Source organism: Elgaria multicarinata, chromosome 5 (genome assembly GCF_023053635.1).
Source record: "Elgaria multicarinata webbii isolate HBS135686 ecotype San Diego chromosome 5, rElgMul1.1.pri, whole genome shotgun sequence".
Classification (NCBI taxonomy): Eukaryota; Metazoa; Chordata; class Lepidosauria; order Squamata; family Anguidae; genus Elgaria; species Elgaria multicarinata.
The window spans coordinates 94,415,995-94,440,179 of NC_086175.1; the positions used below are offsets into that span (position 1 = coordinate 94,415,995).

At 43.7% G+C, this 24,185-nt stretch overlaps 1 protein-coding gene across 1 annotated transcript in view; it reads right to left on the reverse strand.

The window, feature by feature from the left end:
- The window catches only part of LOC134399626 (transmembrane protease serine 7-like), a 32,915-nt gene that overhangs the window by 2,244 nt on the left and 6,486 nt on the right, over positions 1 to 24,185 (reverse strand). The window contains exons 3-17 of the mRNA XM_063127710.1: positions 22,906 to 23,036; positions 20,722 to 20,789; positions 20,264 to 20,457; positions 18,993 to 19,031; positions 17,226 to 17,454; positions 16,778 to 16,908; positions 15,332 to 15,444; positions 13,815 to 13,921; positions 12,469 to 12,605; positions 10,144 to 10,251; positions 9,351 to 9,461; positions 7,481 to 7,597; positions 5,881 to 6,058; positions 1,850 to 2,118; positions 230 to 366 (exon numbers count right to left, since the gene is read on the reverse strand). Of these exons, the coding sequence (XP_062983780.1) occupies positions 230 to 366; positions 1,850 to 2,118; positions 5,881 to 6,058; positions 7,481 to 7,597; positions 9,351 to 9,461; positions 10,144 to 10,251; positions 12,469 to 12,605; positions 13,815 to 13,921; positions 15,332 to 15,444; positions 16,778 to 16,908; positions 17,226 to 17,454; positions 18,993 to 19,031; positions 20,264 to 20,457; positions 20,722 to 20,789; positions 22,906 to 23,036 (2,069 nt within the window). The remainder of the gene's footprint in view (positions 1 to 229; positions 367 to 1,849; positions 2,119 to 5,880; positions 6,059 to 7,480; positions 7,598 to 9,350; positions 9,462 to 10,143; positions 10,252 to 12,468; positions 12,606 to 13,814; positions 13,922 to 15,331; positions 15,445 to 16,777; positions 16,909 to 17,225; positions 17,455 to 18,992; positions 19,032 to 20,263; positions 20,458 to 20,721; positions 20,790 to 22,905; positions 23,037 to 24,185) is intronic.

A 24,185-nucleotide genomic window follows, 5' to 3' on the forward strand; every position in this document is an offset into this window, starting at 1 on the left:
CGTTTGTTAGAATGAGACCTTAGAAACTCGTGTTCTGCACAAATTAAAGGAAACCTGCCTAGTCTCAGAATGTGTACTATCTGCCATTCTAACTGCAGTCATGTCTTGGTAGTTAGCAGGGTTATTAGGTTTCTCAGCGCAGCCCTGAAGTTGGTAAGGGGTAGTTTGTTAACAAACCTGTGTACAAAAGAAACAACTATGTGAACAAAACGGAGAGAAAAATACTTACTTTGCAGCTATCCCTTTTCCCAGACATCATCCCAGCACACAGCATGCGGGCTGTGATAATCCCATATGTTGAATGACACAATGTTTGATCAATAATTTCTACCTCTGCTTTTTGGAGGACTGCTGGGGCTTCATCATCTGAAAAGCAAACATGCCTGTAAGCTTAATAGGCAGGATTGTAACTTTCTAGTATATCCTCATCTCTAATTTTAGGTCTAGACAATAATCTTAACAACAATGCTAAGCATTGTTCTTTTCTAATCATAGAAGTTCTGCAAGGTCTTAATTGGCATTTTATTTATTCCTGGAATTTAGTTTAGGTTTTCCTGGAAGTACTACTGAAATCTTTGGGGCTCTCGTCCAAGAAAATGTAACAGTAATACTTAGCATTGGTACAGCACTTTCAAAGCATTGTACATTGGGCTGGATCCAGAAAGCCATAGACCAACTGAGCTCAATGGAACAAAAGTGATTCATGACTAACTCAGGTCCCATTGATTTCAATGGGTCTCCTCTAAGTATAACTAAGTCTAGATTCAACCCATTGTTCCATTAATCCTTGCAACTAATCTGTGAGATAAGTAAATATAATTATCGCCATATTACAGATGCGGGGAACTGAGACAGAATGGCTTGTAAAAGCAAAATTTGAATCTGGGATTTGCTGATTCGCAACTCAGTCTTTAGCCTCTAATCTCTGCTGACCGTGTTTAGGAGTAGAGATTATCATCATCATCATCATCATCATCATCATCATCATCATCATCATCATCTATTATATACATTTCTTAGCCACCTTTCAAGATCATACCCTTCCCAAGGCAGCTTACAGCATAAAAATACATTGTCCACAGATAAATAGTTAACCACCAGCAGTTCATGGGAGTGAATGTAGGAGAGCAAGGGTGCTGTCATGACCCATCATGATAGAAAGCATAGGTGGTACAATACAGCTGCCTCAATTAGTGGAGAAATGGTTGGTAGGAACAGAGGGAAAGGGTTAAAAGATCATTAGAGAGGCAGGAAAGCCATTCCAATCATACATGCAGCTTTCCTGATAGCAAGACTTCCTAAGGGAGAAGGCAAAGCTAGAGGCCGTTTCAGTGGTGGCTCTATATTAGCAGAGCCCCTTTATTTGGCTTCATCATTGCTGGCTTTTAAATGGGTCTTGAAAACCTATCTATTCCAGGCTGCTTTTAGTTGAGATGCCAGGCTAAATATGTAACTATTGAATGGTCTATTTTGCTGCTGATTTTCACATTGCTTAAATTAATTTTATATGAGCGTGCTGCTGATTTGTGAAATGTTCTAAACTTCTGTTTTTAAACAACTGTATTTTGCTGGAGCTGATATTGTAATTTGATGTGTGTGTGTGTGTGTGTGCGCGCACACAGATTTTATTTTGGATGTGAGCTGCCTTTGTCTTCAATGGTGTTGCAGAAATATTTAAAATAAATAGGCAGAAATAGGCATGGAAAGGGATGCCTATACACAGGTAAACTCATTGAGGATTGGAATGCTGCCCAGTACTGGAAAATTCCTGCATTGAGCAGGGGGTTGGACTCAATGGCCTTATAGGCCCCTTCCAACTCTACTATTCTATGATTCTATGAAGTCTTACCTGCTTCTTGTCTCTGTCCCCAGCCTGTAACCCAGCATTTCTCCCCAGTATGAACTCTGTGTGTGGTGGGAGGTACACATATTGGCTGAATTAACCATCTCATTGTGTCAAGCCACGGTGTGCTTAACTGTAGTAGGGCAACGTCATAGTCGTAATTTCTACTGTTATAGTATTCATGGACGATGATTCTCCTCAAAGTAGAGACAAATTTGGCTTTTCCTTGAGTGCGCATTCCCAAATGAGCTGTCCAGATTCTAGGATCTGATAACCTAGGCGAAAGCACATTAACATAACAAACATCCATGACTGAACTACTGGAACATGACAAGGAAAATTCTGGACTTTTATTGATATTTTTTAAGCCAAACTTGAGAGGTTTTTTTTTTAATCAGCTGAAGAATCTAGACAGGAATTGTGGAACAAAGGAAATGCACAGCGACTGTCTTCCTTTAAGGCTGCAGCCCTATGCATACCTTGGGTAGGCACAAAAGTAACTCAATGGGACTTACTTTTCAGAAAACATGCAAAGGGTTGTGCTGGAATAATACCACTGCAACTATTTCACATTTAACTAGCGCAGGATCTACACTACTGCTTTATAATGGTTTATAACAGTATTGACGACAGTTGGGGGCCATGACACATTCCATATACCGGTTTCAAACCATTTTCAAAGTGTTATATCCTGCTTGGTGTAGATCTGGCCGGGGGTCCAGATTAACTTAGTTGACCTTAGTTCCCATTTAAATCAATGGGGCACATCAGTCATAACTTAAGTGGATCCCTGCATTGAGCAGGGGGATGGACTCGATGGCCTTATAGGCCCCTTCCAACTCTACTATCCTATGACTCTATGAACTAACATGGATCCAACCCATTACTTTTACAAATGTTGTAAGTGCTGCAAAACAAGGCTGGCCCTGGAGGAACTCTAATCATTTTTCCAGCTAAGCTGTGGGGCTTTTAATTAGTCGTTCAGCAGAACATACAACCACATGAGGGGCTTTCAAAAGGCTTTCTGAGAAGCCTTGTTTCTCTGTCACCAAGCCAAGTGTGGGTAAAGGGTACCATTTTTTTCTTTCAGTTCTGTGGAACTCCCTAAATAATCAGTTCTCTGGAACTCCCTGTGCCAGTGTTTCTCAAACTAAGGGGTGGCACAAACACTTGGAGAGAAACATGAACTTCCAGAGAAGGGAGTGTCCTTCCAGAAGCAGAAGATTAGTGTTGCAGCAACAAAACCGGCTATGCTAACTTTGGAAATTTATAGAGAGGCATAAATGATATGGATACTTCTAGCCATAGGCATTTCTTTCCTTTTCTGCCCCTTTCCCTACTGTCTGGGTCTTTGTCAAATGCCAATGCTGGAACTGCACTCCAATCTACAAATATTTACAAAGCAGTGGCCCTGGTATATGCCTAGGGTAGACAACTTGGTGCCTTCCCGATGTTTAGGACTACAACTCCCATAAGCCCAAGTCAGAATGGCCAATAGTCCAACTGAGGGGCATCAGGCTGCCTATCACATGTGCAAAGATTCTGCGTGCATGCCTATCAAATGCAGAGTTTACTTTTAATCTGTGTCTAGCAGCTACATCTTTTCTCCCTTTGTTTTACTCTAGAGTAGGTGCAGAGGCCCCAGTCCAACTCAGGACCCTAGCATGGTGGGTGGGGGCTTTGAATAGTGGATTGCCCCCCCCCCGAATCTACTCTAGAGTAAATGAGAGAGAGAAAGACATTGCTGCTACAGATTGGGTTAAAGCAGAACTGTGCCAATTTTTTTGACCTTTTTTATCATTCCTTGGAGGGGGAGAGGCAAAAAGAATTGCACTTGAAAATTATGGGAAGTGGGGAGAATTTCAGAGAAATGTCTTAGTGTGCAGGGCATCAGTGCTTACTGCACTCTAAGTAGGGAGCTGAGGGTGTGCTGCTGCTGAATACTAGGGCTGTGCTCCGCTTCTCTTCGGTTCGGAGAAGCAGGAGGGAGGTGGCCTGATTCGCCTCCAGAAAAGGCGGAGGCGAAGAGAGTCAGGGGAGCTGCGGATCGAGGCGAAGAGGATCGCCTCAATCTGGAGCTCCAGACGCAGGTAAGTGGGGGGACGGGGTTGGCCTACCTGGTGCTGCCGGCGCCACCATCCATGCGGCGGTGGAGCCAGGTAAGGGGGCAGGGAGGAGGGAGGCTTGCCTGTGTCTGTCGCGGGCTTCAATTTAGGCCCTGGTTGAAGCCGGAAGTGAAGGCCAAGGCCTCTTCCGGCTTCAAGCCAGGGCCTCAATTGAAGCCCACGACGACGGACACAGGTAAGAGGGTGGGGGGTGGCTTTCCTGCTGCCGCCGCCACCACCCATGCGGTGACGGCAGCGAAGCTGGATCTCGCTCCACAGAGCGGGGGACCGGCGGAGCAGCATGAAGAGGATTGAGCCCAATCTGGAATTTCCAAATCGGGCCACGAAGAGGATCGGGGTGTGTGTGTGTCCATGCACAACCCTACTGAATACACTCTTTATTTGATCATTTTTGTCCCTCCCCAGCTGCTTGGGTTTTCTGAAAAGCCCCCAACAGTACTTAATCAGGACTTCCTCCCTTGGGGCTTTCCGGTCCTGCTGCCTGCTGCCTGCCTGAAAGCTGACCAAGGATAATGGGGGCCCTGCAAAGACCCACACGCCTGTATAATGGGGGTCCTGCAAAGACTGTCAACCCCTGGAGCAGTTCCTACCTGCTGTTGCGGCCTCTTCATCTGTCTATAGCTAGCAAATAAGCCATGACAGGAGAAAGGAGAAGGAGCAGCACCCTCCGCTCCCCAGGCCATCTCCCTCTGAGCAATTGTGTGGATTGGGCCCAGAGGGAGAGGGCAAGCAAGGGAGCAGTAGTAACTGCACTGAGCAGGTGGCATGTCTGTGGAGAGGAGGCTCCACTGATAACACCTGGCTTGCCCGAGGGCCCCTCAATACTTGCCCTATGTTCATCTACCCAACCTTGATGGATTTTTGGAGGTGTTGACAAGCCTCGCTCATTAGGAAGGCTTCTGAACACCCCTACACAAACATTACTGTCCTTGGGATTTTTTAAATTACTTAATTGATATTGTATTGATTTGGATTGTATGGTACAATGGCCAGGTGCCCTAGTTTACAGAGGACAGTCCTCTGTTTTTAGAGCACTGACAGAGGACTGTCTTCTATTTAATGGTGTCCTCTATTTGATGGGCTGTCCAGTCGAAGTCCAGTTTAAAGTCACAGAACCACTAGAAGGAAGAGCTGGGCCTTGAAGTTGCCTGTGAGCTCAATACCTGGACAGCAGACTGAGGCACACAGCTCACCCAGTCAGTCTTCATCACTATGGTGAGATGCATTGCGTTTTTATTTAAGTTACAGTTAATATTTCTAAGTGTGCATCTATGGATATCAATTAGCAGGTGCAAATGTTATGAAAAATTGATGTCCTCTTTTGTTCGTCTTCTTTGTAGGTGATGCAATTCCTCTTTTTCGGTAATGTGCAAGTGGCCACCCTCACTGTACTGATCTCATGCTTCTTGCTGTGAACTGGATTGGGATTTTTTAAAAAAGGGAGACGAAAAGTGGTATATAATTATTTAATGCATACACAAGTGGAAGAACCTGAATCTTGGAGCTTCATGGAAGCTCTTTGGGCTGTACATGAAGCATTGGACTCATGATGCTCTTCTCTTTTTCTTCTGTCAATGGCAGTTTTTTGTGGGTAGAGCTACTGAATGCAAAAATGGCAGCTTTTTGTGCCGAACAAGGCAAATGGGCCATGAGGAAGGAGCTGTCATGGGTAGATGGGGATGGAAGGATACTGGGTGGTCATGGGCAGTGAGCCCTTAGCAAACGCAAAAGAGGTCAAGCTTTTTCTCTAATCTGATGTTGGCAATGGCACGCTTGCATTGCATGACTGACCACTGCAAATTAATGGAAGAACAACCACCTCATTGTGCTCCACTTCTCAGTCATGTACCTGCCGCTACGTTAGAGTGATGGGAAGAAAGACTCCGGTTGAGTGGCATGTTAACTACTCACCTGTTCCCCTGAAAACAGTGGGCAGCAGAGAGAAGCCACTCTTTGGATATCACTGAGGCTCCGCAGTAAGCAACCCCAGCAAAACGGAGGCTGACTTGCCACGGCCATTCGCCTTCCTGTGTTTCTGAACCTCCCACGATCCGGTGGTGGCCACTGTTGTATTTAGTACTGCCACAACCTTTTAAAAGAATATTGACAGTTCAGCATTTGTCTTGCAGCCATGGTGGAATACAGATTTTCCAGTAATATGGATTTAAAGTTATCATAATTTAAACAACTAACTGAATAAGGCACTAGCTAATCTTGTAAATGTATTTGTTTTATTCCTTTCTTTAGTACAATTATATCTCCCCTATCTTGCATGAGAATGCATTCAGACGGTCTCAGTTTCAAGCTCCAGCGTCTCTAGTTAAAAGGATCTGGTAGCCTGTGAAGTGAAAGATATATGCCAGAGACCCTGCTAACCGACTGCCAATCAGAAATAGAAAATGCTGGAATAGATGGACAAATAGTCTGACCTGGTATAAAGAAGCTTCCTATCAGGGCTGGCCCTACCATTAGGCAGAGTGAGGCAGTCACCTCAGAAGGCTGATGCTGGGGAAGTGTCAGCAAAATGCTGGAGAAGGGAACTGTGGGCCACATGGCCTGCCTTGTGCCCCCCAACTTAGCTTGCCACTTTCAGATGTGCTCAAGGAGGCTGTCGCTTTGCCAGTGTGAAAGAGAAATTCAACTGCCAGTCTAGTTGGCTTTTGTACGTGGAATAGGAGGGAGTGCCATCTTGTCCTTTGCCTTATGCAGCAAAATGTCTTGGGCTAGTCCTGCTCCCTATTCACATGCGTAAATTTTCACGCACACACAAAATTGTTCAGAGCTGTATGCACAGGATGGACATTTGCGTACGGCTGGAGGAATCCTACAGTCAATATTCCATGCGCCCAGGGAAGCTGTTTTTAAATAGAGGAGTGACTTGCCCATTCAGATGGGTGATCAGCCTTCAAAACGCTCCAGGTGAGTGAATACCTCTTACTCACCTGCACATGTGCCTGACTCGAATTGCAACCCATCTTATTTAGTTAACAACATTGTTATCCCCATCAAATATTCTCAGAATGTTACCTGAGCTGAGAACTGAAACCTTCACTAAGAGCATAATCCTATGCATGTTTAGACAGGGGGTGGGGGTGGAATCCCACAACTTCCAGCATTCCCCAGCCAATATGGCCACTGGGAATGTTTGGAGTTGTAGAATTTTTTCCTGTCTACACATGCATAAGATTGCAGCCTTAAAATCAAGATACTCACTGAATTACAAACTTTTGCCTGATGGACAAGCCCACTGATTATAAAAGCTAATGCACATGTGACTGAGGGATGTATGAAAAAAAATGATGAGGCCTGGACCCCACAGTCTTTTATAAATCCCATTGTGATGCTAAATACCGATGCAATCGTATGCATGTTTAGACAGAAAAAAAAGTCCTACAACTCGAGCATTCCTGTATGTAACGCTGGGAATTATGGAACTTTTTTCCTGTCTAAACTCACATAGAATTGCTCCTTAAGTAAGTGCTTTTAAGATTGCAGCCGTAAGTAGACTTACTACAGTTACTTTCATCACTTCGATCGAGGCAGTCTATGATCCCATCACATCTTGCATTTTGCTTCCTGAAGCAAATATTATTGCTACACTTAAAAGTATTGTTGGTACAAGGAATGCCTGAAAGAGAACAACCAATGACAATATACAAGGCCAAGAAAAAAAAGCAATTTTCCCCCCTGCTTCTTGGCTCAAATAAACATTATAACAACAAGAGAACTATTCATTAAAAAAAAGGGGCAGAGACTCCTTTGGAGCCTAGGCCATGCTAGCAAATGGACACTATGATTTTCCATAAGTATTTTTGTCCATGTTAAATATTTACATGAGTAGACTGCTAAGGCTCACCACTATTTGTGCAAGTAAACAGGGGGAAAGTACGTTTTTGAAATGTATTTATTTATAAATGCCCCCTTTTGACCCAGCTCTTAGAAACTAGCATCCAGTATTAGAGAATAAACAGCTTCTGTTTTATTTCCTACAGGAAGTAGAGGGGTAAAGATATCAACATCTGGATTTCAGGAAAGGAAATGTCAAAGTCTGAGCCCTTTACTTTATATTCTTTGATGCTGGTCATAAACTAGAAAATTAAACTAAACTCATTAAATATTCCTGTGAAATTAACAAGTGTATGCATATCACCTTAAAATGACTAAATGCATCACAAAGAATTTCACCAGTGTTCAAGTTACAGAAATTCTTTAATTCTGTTATAAAAAGCCAACGTCAGGACAAAGTGCTTCCTACTCAGTAACGATCCTTAGGTCTACTACTCTAATGACAAAACCCGGAGGCAATGAGAGGAATTAGTTTTTAAATTATTAGTCTAGAGCTGGTAACAAGTCCAAAGTATTCTGGATGACAATAATAACTAGAAGTAACACCAATATGTGCATATCTTAGAAGATCAAAAGAGACATACATATTTTAACAGCCCTGCAGGGTAGGCTGACACTGGGCCTTGCCGGATAAGCCGGCAGGGAGGCGGGGTGACGGCGCGCTAACTTTAGCGCATGCCGCCCCGCCTCCTAGACACACGCTGCGCAAGGACTCTGGAAGCCCTGCAGCATCGGCCGTTTTTTTTTTTTTTTTTTTTTTTTTTAGTGTTAAAGGGGCCACTTGTGCCCCGAAGACTCCGGACAAGGTAAGTGGGTTTTTTTTAAATTAAGCCCCCCACCCGCTCCTGATCCCTCCCCATGGCCCCCTGCCTGCTCGCTCGTCCTCCCCCCATCCGCCATCCCCGATCCCATCCCTGATCTTCCCCCCCCCTTGCCAGGCCGACCCCAGCTTTCCCACCCCCCTTGCCAGGCCGATCCCCGGCTTTCCCACCCCCTTGCCAGGCCGATCCTCAGCCTTCCCCCTGCCCCTCTCTCCCCCCCCCCCGGGATCCCTCCCTGGGCTGATGGGCACAGCACTCGTATGAGCGCTGTGCCCAGTCCGTGGCTTTTCCCGGCTACTCGTGAGTAAGCAAGTAGCCGCAAAAAGCCACGGACCCTGCTAGACATTCCGCAGCCCCGGCCTCAGGCCAGGGCTGTGGAAAAGCCGCGCCATAAGTGACTTCACTTATGGCGGTTCAAATGAGGTCTCAGCATGGCCTGACTCCGGATTCCCCTGTGCGTCATCTGGACGCACAGCAGGGAAACCGGGCCTCACAGCGTGCTAAGACCTCGTCTAGCAAGGCCCACTGTTATCTCCATATTGCAGATGGGGAGTAAGGCTGCTAGAGTGACTTCCCAAACACCACCAAGTGAATTCATGGCTGAGGCAACATTTGAACCAAGGGCTTCCGAACTTATACTCAGCCACTACAGAGCCCAACTTTAGACACAGAAGATGGCCACATTTAGTTGTGTGTTTATGGGGTTGGACTCACTTTCAGTGCAGTACTGCTCATCTTGACCATCTTCGCAGTCATTTATTCCATCACAGAAAATGGAAGGGTGCTGTGTTAAGGAGCTGGTGTTACAGCTTTGTTTGGGCACATCTAAAACAAGAACAGAATTGACAAATTACTAAGAAGAGCCAGACTGAATGGTAGACTTAAAGCAGGGGTGGGTAATGAGAATGATGTGGAGGTTGGGTGGATAAGCTTCCACTCGGTCCTCCATAGGGTGAATGACATCAGGGGTAATGGCCACACTCCTTGATGTCAAAGTGGCATGACCACACCCCATGATATTATTTGGTCTTCAGTGGACACGTTATTTCCTCTGGGAACCGGCTTCACCACATGTAGGTCTTCCTCCTTCAGAGAAGGCCAGTGCACAGCAAAGACACTTCCCCTGCCCAGCAGCTTTTCACATTGGGGAGAGGATGCAGGGCAGGTGAAACTCCTGTTCCAACAATCCCCTTGTTATCTCCAATCTATGATCAGAGATAACCAGAGGGTTCCCCTATGTGTCATTAGGAGGAGTGCTGTGTGGAGGAATCTCCTTGTTAGCTTCAATCACAGATCAGAGCTAAAAAGAAGATTCTTCTCCCCATCTCCTCACAACACCTGGTAAGGGCAGAACTCGAGGAGTAGGTGGGGCCAGTGGAGGAAGTCCCAGCCTCTGCTGGCCAAACCCAGCCTCTCCAGCCCACAAGCTGGAGGTTGCCCCCCCCTTCCTTAAAGAATCACTCATGCATTTTCAGTTCTCGCATGCTGTAGCTGGCAGGTACTTAACCACAGAAAAGTTCATCACTTTCGTCGAAGCAGTCATTGATTCCATCACAGCGCCGAGATCGTTGGATGCATAAACCCGTGTGGCATTCAAAAGAACCGAGTGGACAAGCTAAAGGCAAGAAGGAGAATAGCTGTGAAGTTGAGCTTTCTAAGCATTTCTGCTACTTATGCTAAAGCTGTTATGACAAAGGAGAAAGGGCTGGCCAGGAAGTTGGCCCAAACCTAAACGTGCCTCATTAGTGCTCTTGTCCTGTTCCTCTTCATTTCAAAGGGGCAGGAGAACTTCCTGGAAGGTTCTACCCTTTGATAAAATTCATTATCTCAAAAACTGAGTGTGTATATATATATAAATATATATATATATATATATATATATAGAGAGAGAGAGAGAGAGAGAGAGAGAGAGAGAGAGAGAGAGAGAAGAAGGTTTATCAGGAAGAGAGGATTCTGGTAAGGCGCTACAACTTATAGACTCCCAGAGGTAACATGCAAAGAATACATTTGAACTGGAAGTTTTCCAATTTCACACACTGGGAAGAGTTGGCAGAAAAGAACGTATAAATATGTGTGAGGCGCACAGTGCCAGGCGCATTGGCCCCACCCCCAGTGAGCCAGCCCAACCTCTCTGCATTCAGCAGGTAGCTCTTAAGGTAGCTTCTACTCATGTTCTCATTTGCTTGAGCATGAGTACCCCCCCCATGCCACCAGGAACCCTGATAAAGCAGGGTCCCTGATTTGCATGGAGAGTTCTACTCACATTTAAATGAATGCAAGCAGAATCCCTCTTTATTCCTTGCTACTCATCTTGTCAAGCTTGGGAACAGGGAGGGCAGGGCTGGGGATGCTGGAGGATGTTCTAGCATGGACAGCCTGTGTTCCTCACTGTGATGATCCCCAGCACTTGGCCTTCCAGGATGCAGCAGAAGCTTCTGATGAGGTCAAGGCACAGGCTAATTCCTCAGGGGTAGGACACTCAGTGCCTTATTTGGTGCCCTCTGGGCCAGAGGACACATCCCTGCCATCACCCTCTGATTCAGAGAATGAGTCCCTGGCAGAACATCCATCATCCCTGCCTTCCAGAAGTCACAAGCTACAAAATCAGGCAAGAGCTTTTAATGATCCAGTCAGCTGACCACACTACAGGTCTTGTCTGCCTACTTACATAAGGCTTCAGTAGAGTTCAGCTCCTCCTGGGACAACATCCTTCTATTGTCCTAATGGGAGAGAATTCCAGCCAGCAGGACCCACTTGGAGCTACTCAAGGGCTGACTTTCTCCCTTCCTTGTTCTGCATTCTAGCCTTGATCTTACTACCAGCTTCATCCCGAACACCTCAAGAGATGACAGAACTGGCCACTGGCATGTGTTTATATAACACCTGACTAGGGTTCCAATCTCCTTTGTGTCCTCTGTGTTGTCTATAATGAAAGGATCCACTCCTGGACTTTGTCCCAGAAAAGCCCAAAGCAATGTGTCTTGTAAGGAATATGTGGCTAGACATTGTGAGGAATGTTCCGCACAAGCTGGAGCACTGCGTCATAAGTACATTGGGAGATGCAGCGGGGGCAGCAATGGAGGGTGGGCAATCACAGCGAAGCTGTGCGCATGAACTCCTGTCTCAGGTGGCAGAAGAGCTTGCACCTTCCCTGACCATCTCTCTTCCCCCCCCCCCACACCCAATGCAAGCGCATCAGAGAACTTCAGCTGTTGGGCGGTATAGAAACATAATAAGTAAATAAATATTCAAACACAGCCTATGCATGTAAAATTGAACAATAAGCATTACCACCTTCATCTGAAATGTACATTTCTATTATTGTATGCTTATTTTTGACCCCTGCTTTATTATAGTAAACATTGCATTTGTATTATTTCTCAATACTGACATTCATGGGCTATGGCAATTATCTAGGAATTTCCAACTTCTAACCCGCTTGCTATTTGCATACATATTACAAATGCAATAACCTAAACTGTGAATAACACAACTGAGTTTCAAAATCTTTAACCAGAATAATCTACCCATTACCATTTTAAAACCTATTTAAATATACATTGGCAAGCCATGCTTTAAAAATTCATAATGGTGGCTGCTGTCCCATAAACCATTGCATCTTCTTTAATCCTAATCACAACATGCTTACATAGCTGAATTACACACGATAACTGAAAAGAAACTAGGAAAAAAGTTGAAAAGCTCTTTTTAAAGCTGCTAGTGCTCCCGAAACTTGGCATTTTAATGTAGGACAATTGCTTTCATTCCGATGTGTGTGTCCCCACCCTCCTCACCCGCATAAGGTACAAAGGAAACATAAAGGGATTCTTACGTTGGCTGATGTTGTAGCTTCCATATTCCACCAGAAGTGGCTGCTCTGAAAGCTTGGAACTACATTGAAACTCAATGTTAACCATGAAGCTGGCCACACGGAATATTGTTTGATGATCAATGTAATATCCGCAGTACCTACAAGAAGAGTGTGAACTTGGGTTGTGGAGTATCTTTCATCAGTAGGTAGGCAATGATGATCATAGCAGAATTATGCTCCCAGGCCAGATAAGAGGCCTGCGTGTTTACTTGTGAGTAAGAAAACCCAAGAGGTTCAAACTACGCAATGACCTGGTTCGTACAAAATGCAACACCATGGTTAATTAACCCACAGTTTGCCATACACACGCAGGTGCACTGCCTCCAAGGCACTCTTCAGTTCTGTTTTCTGTAAACAACCTACAACTGTCCCATTCCTAGGGTGTGAATGTGATGTCCAAACATGGACACTCTGGGTTGTTTAGCCATTAAACAACTCAGAATTATCCTATGATTAACTTCCCTAAATAAGCCTTCTCATGTGATCTCAATCATTTTAATATAAAGTTACATGCTCAGGTTGGATGCTTGGGGAAGGCACAGCAGTGGACTGACAGAGCTCCTGTTTTGTATGCAGAAGGTTCCAGATTCATTTCTGGTTAAACGGATGAGTTAGAAGGTGATGTGAAAAACCTCTCTGTCTAACACCCTAGATCAGGATTAGGCAACCTGGTGCTCTCCTGGTGTTTTGGACTACAACTCCCATCAGTCCCAGATAGCATGATATCATGCTATAGCATGATTAAGAGTGATGGGAGTTATAGTCCAAAACATCAGGAGGGTACCCGGCTGGCTACCCCTGCCCTAGGGAACCATTGTCAGCAGAATAGTAAAACGGATGGACAAATAGTATAACACAATGTCCTATATTCCGAAACTTGAATGTGCTTGTAGGGTCTCAAGATTAAGGGTGTTAGTATGCATTTCTGTACAAGCACACCATTCTTGGCATACCCCCACCCCAAATTCTATGCTTTATTATTGTGCTTAATGGAGAATGTACACAGATACTGTGGGTGTAAACACAGGAAATTTCATTGTCCGGGCAGCCTGCAGAGTATCCAAATAATGCTAAAGAATATGTATGAGTTGACTTTTTGTATATTGCCATGTTCGTTAAATAAAGGCTCCCCAGAAAAGCTAATGATCACGCAGTGATAATCACTCCTAACTAAAAAAAACACGCATGATATGTTCTTATTATTGCTGTAAACACATCCTGAGTCTCCTGCTTTATCAACCTACTCCTTCCTTGAGAAGGGCAGTAAGTCAGCTGTCCAGCAAAATAATGAACATTCATATACTTACATATGCTCATTAATTTTCCACCATCCGTGCTCACAGCCTTTAATGCTTTTTTCACTGATGGTATAGTTATGAAACCTGAGTGCTATGCCAAGGGTCTTTTGGTGAGTCTGTTTTTGAGAAAGAAGGGATACACTGAACATGTTTGACAACTGGGGATAATTCAGTTTGGCAATTTTAATTGTGATTTTAAAATATACGGGCTAGGTTTCATCTGTGCCAGGGAGGGCTGATCAGAATTTGCTTTAGATGCCAGTAAGAACAGAGATGAGGGTGCATCTGATGAGGGCAAAACCATAATAGCTATGCATTAGCACAGCAAGGAGAGGGATGTCCCCTGCTGAAGCCACCCAAAATCATGCACTTGAGAGGGAAGCTCCCAGGGGAAGCAATTTAGAGAAGCCACTCAATAGGCATAGACTAAGGATCGAGAAATCTGACCATTTGGGTTTCTCTCCATTTTTCATTTTTCCAATCTTAAATTCATTCCATCCCATTTCCACATGAGTTTGCCAAACAAATATTTTAAACACCAAATATTTTAAATCTTAATACATTTTCATGTACATGCTCCTATTATACACAGGTAGACAACTTTGCCTAACGTTTGCATTTCTGGCAATCCGTTTACCCTGATATAACACATTTTTGTACGCTATTTTCATGAATACACCTAATTTTGTACACACACTTCCCCAATTTGCACATTTTTGCATATTTATTTATTTGTCCTAGAGAACAGCATCACAAGATTTGGAGAAGCATCTTGGTTCAGGAAGTGCCAATTAGATCGGTTCACTTTAAAATGCAAACCAAACAAATTTCTTCCTGCAACCCTAATCCAGACTACCTCTGACCCTGCTCATACAACACGCTAAGCCACAGCGATTAAACATTAAGGCATAGCATGTCATGTGGAACATCTTAGTGTGTCATGTGAACCACTCCTAACCATGGTGGCTACATAAACATGGTTTAAACACACTCATTAACCATTTACTGCAAAGAGGTTAGTGGCTTAATCATTTAGCGTGTTGTCTGAACAGGCCCTCCCTCTCTCTCTCCCTGCTGAATGGCCACATCCAGTTCCAATACAACTGCATGTAAGAGAAAGGGCTTCTGAATGTGAGAGCTGGTTTATAAATGTGCCCTCCAGCACCTTACTGATTCAAAATTGACTGCAGCAACAGTTTCTTTTTTGTGTGGGCCAGACTACGAGAGACAGTGGTTCAGCTGCCAGCGCATGAGAGCCAGGGGAGAGAGGTCAGGCTGGCAGAGGCTAAAAGCAAGTGCAACTTTCCACCCCCCACACAAGGAAACCTTTCATCTCTCACTAAGCTACTTAACCAAATAAAAGGGGGGGGGGAGAGATTCAAGCTTTGTGCTCAGATCAAAGCGCTCAGAGACCTGCAACTTCATCTCACCAAAGAGAGACACAGACAGACAGCTCGGTTTCCAATTGACATCAAACACACTAAAGTGCAGTTGTGAAATTCCTCTGCCATGGGATTTTAAATTACCTGAAAAGTCCATGTACAGATGCATTTCGGAGGGTAGTAGCTTGGATAATAAGGACTCATGATCCTCCCTTCAAACCCGGTGCTTCCTAATGCCAGTATGGCTTTGCCACATTCTGCCAAAAGAGAGAGGCTTTGTCATAGTTATTATCACACGATCTGGAAACCAAGGGTGCTTCCAGATGAACATTTTCTTGCACCATCATCTTGCCTCATCTGTGGGATTTTACATAGGGTCTGCGCCAGATGACTTCTGCTCATAACCTCCTGTGTTTCTCTACCACTGCTTACACCTTTTTTCTTACCATGGAAAATCCGTTGAGGAGAAAAAGGATGGAGCAGCTGCACAATACCTTCTGGTTACTAGCCCCAGGAGCCCTCTGTCTGGAAGCACTCCATGTATCAGCCAAAAATTGAAGAGACATTCCTTCCCATGTTTCTTTATAACTTTACAACTCAATTCATATACTTGTCTAATCAGAAGTAAAGCTCATTGGGTTCAATAGGATTTACTCTTAGGTAAGTGGTTACAGGATTGCTGGCTATTTAATTAATTATTTTAGGATTTATATCCCCCCTTCTTTCTTTTTTTTAGGATTTATATGCCACCCTGGCTTATTTTCCCTCCATGATTGTGCGGACCTAAACATAAAGTGAAATAGACTATAAGGGCCCATTAAAGAGGCACTAACAACAGTAAAAAAGGATACTTTGTCTCAGCTACATAATCTTTTTTGTTATATTGAAATGCCTTCCAGCCACTAGAATACCTAAGAATAGTTTATTTCTATGAAACTACCAATAGAATGTTGAACAAAACGTATAACAGCTTAAGTGCTGTGTGTATATGACAACTACTCCATCTACTGGTATGACATAGAATAAAGTGTTTAGGCTGGGTGTAAAGCACAAGCTGGCAAACACACACGGGGTTTTACACACTAGGCGAGCTGTCTTCAGGCATTTTGCACTCCCAATGTGTATATTACATGATCTAAGGCAAGCACTCCAGAATCCCTCACAGTGTCGCAGGGGATACTGGGATTCACTTCTTGGGTCACACACTTTATTCATGCTGCCATTCCATGCAATTGCTTGAGTTGTCTGCGCAGCTGGACCAGTACTTGATACGCAGTGAAATAGAAAAGGCAGCTGCACAAAGAGTTGGGGCTAGCCTAGGAAGGTGATGGAAAAGGTGAAAGCATCGGAGAAATGGTGAAAGGGTGGCAGAGAAGATAAAACCAGGTTGGCATGCTTTATTTTAGGAAGTGCTATTTTCAAATGTAGAACATAACCAAGAGCGCAGTCCTATGCATGTTCAGACAGAAAAAAAGTCCATGCTGGCTGGAGGGACTTGTGGGACTTTTTTCTGTCTAAACATGCATAGGATTGCACCCTTAAATAACGATGAGCATATGAGCTTCCACATTTAAAAAATGGAACACTTACTTTCTTGTGGAATGACTTCAAAGTAGCCATGAAATTCCTTCACTTTCCTCACTTGTGTGGACTTCAATGTAACCAGCATCAGATTATTTGTAGAAACGAAAGATAGGAATGCATTGGTTGGTTCACAAATTCTGAAACAAATTGATTTTTGCCCCATAAGTAGATTGTATGAAAATTATGAGAGCCCACAACCTCCCTGGGTAACTGGTTCCATTGTTGCGCTGCTCTAACAAGTTGACTATTAGCAGATAGGCAGAAAAAAGGACTACAACTCCCAGTATTGTTCTGGGACTTTTTGTGTGTATGTAAACATGCATAGGATTATGCCCATTATCATTTTAATAAAAGGTTTGAATGTGTCTCTGATAAGAAAGGGTTAGATATGTTAAAAGAAGTTTTCCTGCATTATTTTTCTGCTACAGAGTTGTATTGGAAAAAGCGTACCTACCGATACAGTATCTTATTTTTGATTGGCATCAGGGAGTCATATATAGTCAAAGAATCAGTGATGCAGTTATCTGCTTCAATATGAATCGATGCTACGGAGAGACGAATCAGGTAGCCGACCAAGGCGATCAGTTTGAAATAGCAGATCATCCTTCCTGATGTTGTCGAGATGTCCAGGGGAAAGTGCTGATGCAGCTGATCGGCATGTAGATCATATATGCAATTAGTACCTGCAGAAATACCCTGTTTAAATCCTGGTCAGTGTCACTGAGATTATACTGCTTGCAAAAAAGGCAGGTTTCAAGGTTTACACATAGAGGATGGAAAGTTTCTTTTCTCACGTTATCAATAAAACCACTCACATTTAACACTTGGTTCATTCATGAAACTTTGGGCACAAATCTCCAAATTGCATAGTTAAATGAAACTATTACAAGTAGCATTAGAAATCGCTATGCGTTTGTTAATATATAGGACAGTAATTTGCCATGTTTATTGCACAGTACCTAACATGGCATTAGGTGTGAAATAAAAAGAAAGAAAGATGGAAAGTGTGTATAGGAACAATTTGGGACAGATAGCAATAATATGTGGCTTCTCACCCCCATGCAATTAGAGAAGGGGGGCGTAGCTCACTGGTAGAGCACCTGCTTTGCATGCAGGAGGTTGAATCCTTTGCTTCTCCAGGAAAAAATCCTGCCCAAAACCCTGGAGAGCTGCTGCTGCCAGTTAGTGTTGACAATACTGGGCTAGATGGGCCAATAGTCTGACTTGATATAAGGTAGAGTCCTTTATTCCTAGAATTACGTGAGTGGGGAAAGTAGAGCCATACTCAATGACCTCCACCTCTCTGTCATGCCGCCATCAGTTGGATCCAGCACCTCCCATGAGTTGGAGGAGGAAAGTCTGAAGTGGAAAGCTTATGTTCCATCGGCAGGCTGACTCCTTGTGCAATTTAGAACCCTGGGCTTCTAAGCACACAGGTAAGCATGTGGGACCCAATCCCATAATCTGGACTGAGACCACTGCATGCAATCCAACTGCTTTTGAAATTTGTCTCACTCCCCATATTGAGGCCACATATCTCTTCCGGTATGTAATTTTAAGAAAACCAGAAGCTGGGGTGGGTGGTTTAAACCTCCCCCCTCCCCCATGTGCAGTGGTCACAATCTGGATCAGGGTCACACACACCTACATGTGAGTAGAAAGTGAAGTCAGGGTCAGCTGCACATTTAACATAGCATAAAGTTGGACCCTAAGTCGATGAAAGTGAAATCGGGGTGCCCTTCTCTGATTATATCTGCTGTTGGGTTACAGATCTATTGCCTGGTAAGAGTGCACATACTGATTGTCTTCACTGATGCTCTACTTGTATATTTGTAAATAAACCAAGCATCTTTTAAAAAATCATAAACCCATGCTCTCTCCAATGAAATAAGCAAAAACCTGAGTCATGATGTCCTTGGAACTTCTCATCTCTTGGAGACGTGGAGAGTGTTTGACAATATTCACTTACCCTGTGTGGCTGTTGTAATGATTACCCCTTATAAAGTGCTTTGAATACTCAAGAGCACTCTGCAGATGTGAAAAATTTACTATTAAATTATCCAAACAGAGACAAATTCTACATTTAGCCCTGTACAAGACTCACACTGTAAACGTTGATATACAGATACAGGCAGAATTTAATTATTGTCACACAATATACTTTTTTCCAGTAATCAGATCAATAAGGAAAAAAATGTTCTAGACAACCTCAATAACATACCTGCTCCTGTCGTTGAAGAGTAATCTGATCGGAGCCCAACTGCATTGGAAAAGAAATACAAATGAATCTGCCCATATTTGCAAGAAATAGTCTGCAGGCACTATATATGAATGTAATATTTCAGTGTTTAAGTTAATGATTCTTAACTTCAGAATAAGAGCCAATTCACATCACAATGTATATGAATTTGTGAAGCCACCATAAGTTGCTTTTTTCAAGGATTTTGATCACACATGGAAGGATTATTCACATATTAGAATGAACACACATAGGCTTGTTACACACATAATGCTAAGCCATGGTGTGGTTTGTTGAAATCTGTCTTCTTGTTGTGTCTGAATCCCTCCCTGCAAGCAACCTGTGATTTGTTAACCAGGTAAAAGGCACAAATACAACTCATGGTTTGTTGTTGGTTTACAAAGTCTGGCTAGTTTAATCCATGGCTAGTTGTAATGTCTGAACTAATTGGCTTATCTCTGGCTTGTTTGTGCTGCTGTTCTTCTTGAAATAGAGTAACTAGCAAGAGCAGCTGGCAAATGAGACTGTTCTGAGGGCTGGCAAGACAGGCAGGAGATAAACAAAGCTGAAATAGGAGGAGGGGAGCCACAGTTTGTTTGCTCATCTGCAAGACAATACATGGCTAAAGATACAAACCATGGATTGCATAAACCATGCCTTAGTGTTATATGTGAACCCAGCCATACAGAGTGTCATGGGCTCATGTCATCTGGCTTCACCCCCAAACTCCATACATGTCAGGGAGCAGGTGATCTGTGAAAGACTTCTGCCTCAGACCCTGGAGAGTTCCTAACAGTCAAAATAGCCATACTGGACAAATAGTTTGACTGGGAAGGCAACTTCCTATGCTCCTAAATGTCCCATCATAAAAAGAGCCTCACATAGTGAGAGCTGCTGTTGTCCAAACCAGGACTTGGCTTCTTGAGATCTCAGCTGTAAATTGAGCCATCATAAAGAGAAACTAAAATCTAAGAACCACTAGAGAAAGATCAGAAAAATACAGAAATAGCATAACATCATAATGTCAATTAAGCATCCACTTATTGGATACAGAATGTATATTGCAGTAGAGGAGTAGCTGTGCAACCGTTAAGCGTTATGGCTGTTCTAAATATAGCAAAATCATGGGTTGTATCCAAGGTAACCATTCTTCAAAGAAACAAGATTCTTATGCAGAAAGACCCTTCCGTCAGAGGAAGGAATCCTTTGGATGGCACCCATAGTACATTCCTGATTTAGTAAAAAATACTAACCGCTAAGCACAATGGAGTCCATATCAACAGCAAGGCCTTGAAGACTTCCTACTGAGGTTCGGTTGGTGATGCTGGTCTGAATTGAGTCCTTTAAAATAGCAGCGATACAGTCTTCACAAAATACTTGGCCTTTAGCCTGTGGCACCACGAACACAATCCAGAAATGGACGAGAAGTCCTCCATTGTTGTTATTACTGAAATCAGATACAAAAGCATATTGATGCATTGTTTTTCTTAGATCAAGATGCTTTAAAATCTATAGTTTCTCTCGTTATTTTAAAAAGTGCACCAAAAGCGTTTGAAGCGTATGATGTTTTATTGGGCACAGAAGTGCTCTCTGTGTTGGAATTCAGTCACATATTTGCAACAAAAGAAACTCCTTGCACAGAGATAGTAAAGACTGAAATGATGTTATTTATCTCCCCCAGCCACAAAAAGTAACACAAAACATGTCCCACCTGACATCTGAGACAATGGACTGCTTATAAAATTTGGAGAAAGTAGATTTGGTATATACCAGGTTCATCTGAAAGAGAGAAATTCACAGAATGGTTTTAGCAGTCCTGCAGTGATTAAAATAACTCTTACTGGGAATTGTCTAGGCTAGATATGTTTATTAACTGCCCTGTTTGTTTCTAGTGATCAGTAACATTCAGCTGTGAAGGATATAGAGCCCAGCCTCCTTTGAAGGAGGTACTGCTGGAGATTCATGGCATCTTTATATTTTGTTTTATTTATGAATGTACAGATCAAGCATGCTTATGAGAGCTGTTCTTCCAGGTCGTGCTTAGATGGCACATCAATTTATATGGGAAGAGAAACAAAGTTCTACCAGCCTGGTGTAAAAGAATAAGCCATTACAGTCTGAACATGGTGGAGGGTAGTGGCTAAGAAGTAATCCCATGTCTGCTCCTAGACCAGTATTGGGTAACTACGTTAAGGTGGAGGCTGAATTGACCCCTTCACAGGTTGGGTGACATCAGTGAGTGTAGCTACACATACCAATATCATGATTCATGACTCCTCCCTGTTTGCCTTTCTCAGCACTGCAAGAGACACAGAGTTTCAAGCCCCTCTAAACGCAGAGAAAGAGATTCATTCACACAACTCTCACTGTCTCCTTTGGGGTCAGCAAGAGACACACAAAGGAAGGCTCAGCTGGTGTCGGGAGAGGTCTCCCTTTCCAGTGCTGGCTGAGTTGGGTGCCTCCTCTACTTCCCACTTGTCATCACCTTCCAGGGTGGCCAAGGGCAACATGCTCATCCGGTGCCAGACTAGTCTCCACCTTTGCACATGCCTCCGCCCCTGCTGTTATCTCTGATCACACATGGGAGATAACAGCAGGAATGCCCCAGTGCACCACTCACTGGCAGGGGAATCCCTCCATTATTTCCAATCCCAGATTGGCTGTAAAGTGGGGATATCTCTGATCACAGTTCAGAGATAATAATTATGGGGATACTTCCAGGGGTGGGGCTTGGAAAAAATTCTCAAAGTTCAGGATTAACCAAACTAGAGAAATGAGAAACTGAATTTGACAGGACCATCCATCCCTAGTCACTGGACTTACTGGATTAGTAAATCAACAACATAATTGATTCACACACATCCCCCCTCCCCGTTTTCTGATCTTTTATCCATTAGTAATTGAGACTCTATCATGACTCCCATTTATAGTATTCCAAGTACTCATTTACTGCAGGGTGGTGGTAAAATGCCAAAAAATATTCCCACCCACCCACCTGACAAACCATGCCCTGGCAGAAATATCTTTCCATTTAAAGCTTTTGCTCTTTTAGCTCTTTGAAAGCTGTGTACTTCCTGTCTTCAGAAAACTTTGTGGCTGTCTATATATGGGAAATGCCCCAGGGTGGCTCCACAGTGGCGTTGTGTGTTTATACAATAGAGAAGCCACTGCGGAGCCATCCCACGGCTTTTCCCCAAAGCTCTGATATAAAGAAGTTGGGGACTTACCCCGACTTTTTTCTCTGGAGCAAGGTGATGGCGGTGCATCTTCTGTCTGCTGCTGCTTTGGAGCGATGGTGGAGGTGTGGCCAGGCAGATGGCGACTGCTGATTGGTCGGCAACTGCCTGGACAGGGGGGAGGGCGATGGGCCAGCAAGCCGAATGGCCCCTGAGATGACTCCATGTTTCTTCGGCATGGGGAGAAGGAAACGTTTGGTGGGGAAAGCCAAGGTGGGGAAAAAAGTTTTTTTTAAAAAAAAAAAAAAAAGTGGAGGGATGCGCAGATGCACAGTGGCACTTGTGCAGCACCACACAGTGGCGCAGCGGTGCATGGGGCGGCAGTGCATGGGGCAGCAGAGGCTCTTCCTCCTCAGATGCAAACCCTGCACTCACTCCTTAGCAGGGGGACAACGCCACAGAAGTGTAAGCACGTGGTTTTGGTGGCTCATGGTGCCAATGCGTTGTTGTCAAGACAGCCCCTTTGCCTACCTTGATTTACATTTTATTCCCCAGCAAAGTGATATGAGAATGAGGGCTTGCAGCCTCCATCTTCACTCATTTTCACATTACAAAAGGCAAGAATTTGCTGGATACATATATCCAGCTGATAATTTCATACAATTGGCTAATAACATGGCATGCTATTGTGTGTGCGTGTGCGCACGTGTTCTCCTTACCACTTGCTGCACATTCTGGGCTACAGAGAGGAACTCCCTAGATTCCTTGTGCCGATACTCTGGAAGAAACTCGATGTTGGCAACACGAAATAATCCAACAAAGTACAAAGCATCTTTGTTTTCTGCCTGAACTGTAAAATAAAATGCAAGGTTACTTTTTCTCCCTCTTTTATTATGGCAGTTCAAAAGAGGTCAACAATCTTAGGATAATAAAGTTATTTTCAGGAACTGGAGAAGTTAAAAGTGAACCCAGCTTTGCAACTTGGGAACACAGGAACATGCCTTAATTGTCGACACTGACTCTTCAGGGTTTCAGACGGGTTTCAAGTACTACCTGGAGATACCAGGGATTGAACCTGGGACTTCTGCATATGCAGTATTTTATTATTATTTATTTTTTGCATTTCTATACTGCCCAATAGCCGAAGCTCCCTGGGTGGTTCACAAAAACTAAAACCATTCAAAGTATAAAACAAACAGTATAAAAACATGATATAAATTAAAATACACATTAAAAACTGATTAAAAACATACCATACATGATTAAAACTTCTTTAAAACATCCTTAAAACATCCTAAAAGCATCCTAAAATTCCACTGGATAGGCCTGCCAGAATAGATCAGTCTTTATTGCTTTTTTAAATTCTAAAAGACTGTCAAGTTGACGAATCTCCTCCGACAGGCCATTCCACAGTCTGGGAGCAGCAGAAGAGAAGGTCCTCTGAGTAACAGTTGTTAATCTAGTTTTGCTAGCTGAAGTAGATTCTTCCCAGAGGACCTGAGTGTGCAGGGCGGATTGTACAGGAGAAGGCGATCCTGCAGGTAGCTTGGACCCAAACCATGTAGGGCTTTAAAGGTAATAACCAACACTTTGTACTTCACCCGGAAACTAATCGGCAGCCAGTGAAGAGATTTTAAAACTGGTGTAATGTGGTCACCCGTAGGTGTACCAGTGACCAGCCTGGCTGCCATATTTTGGACTGAAGTTTCCGGACTAAGCACAGAGGTAGCCCCATGTAGAGCACATTGCAGAAGTCAAGCCTCAAAGTTACCAGTGTGTGTACTACCGTCTTTAGGTCTTCCAACTCTAGGAAGGGGCGCAGCTGGCGTATCAGCCAAAGATGATACACCAGTAGGGGCTCTATCCCTGAGCTATGGCCTTGAATGTGCTTGAACGTGCTGTGCCTTGCCTTCCAAACTGAACATGGGATTAGCTCTCATTCATGCCTCTCCCTTATCCTTTAGGCACACTGACCTTTTTAAAAGGTTTAAGCAACAGG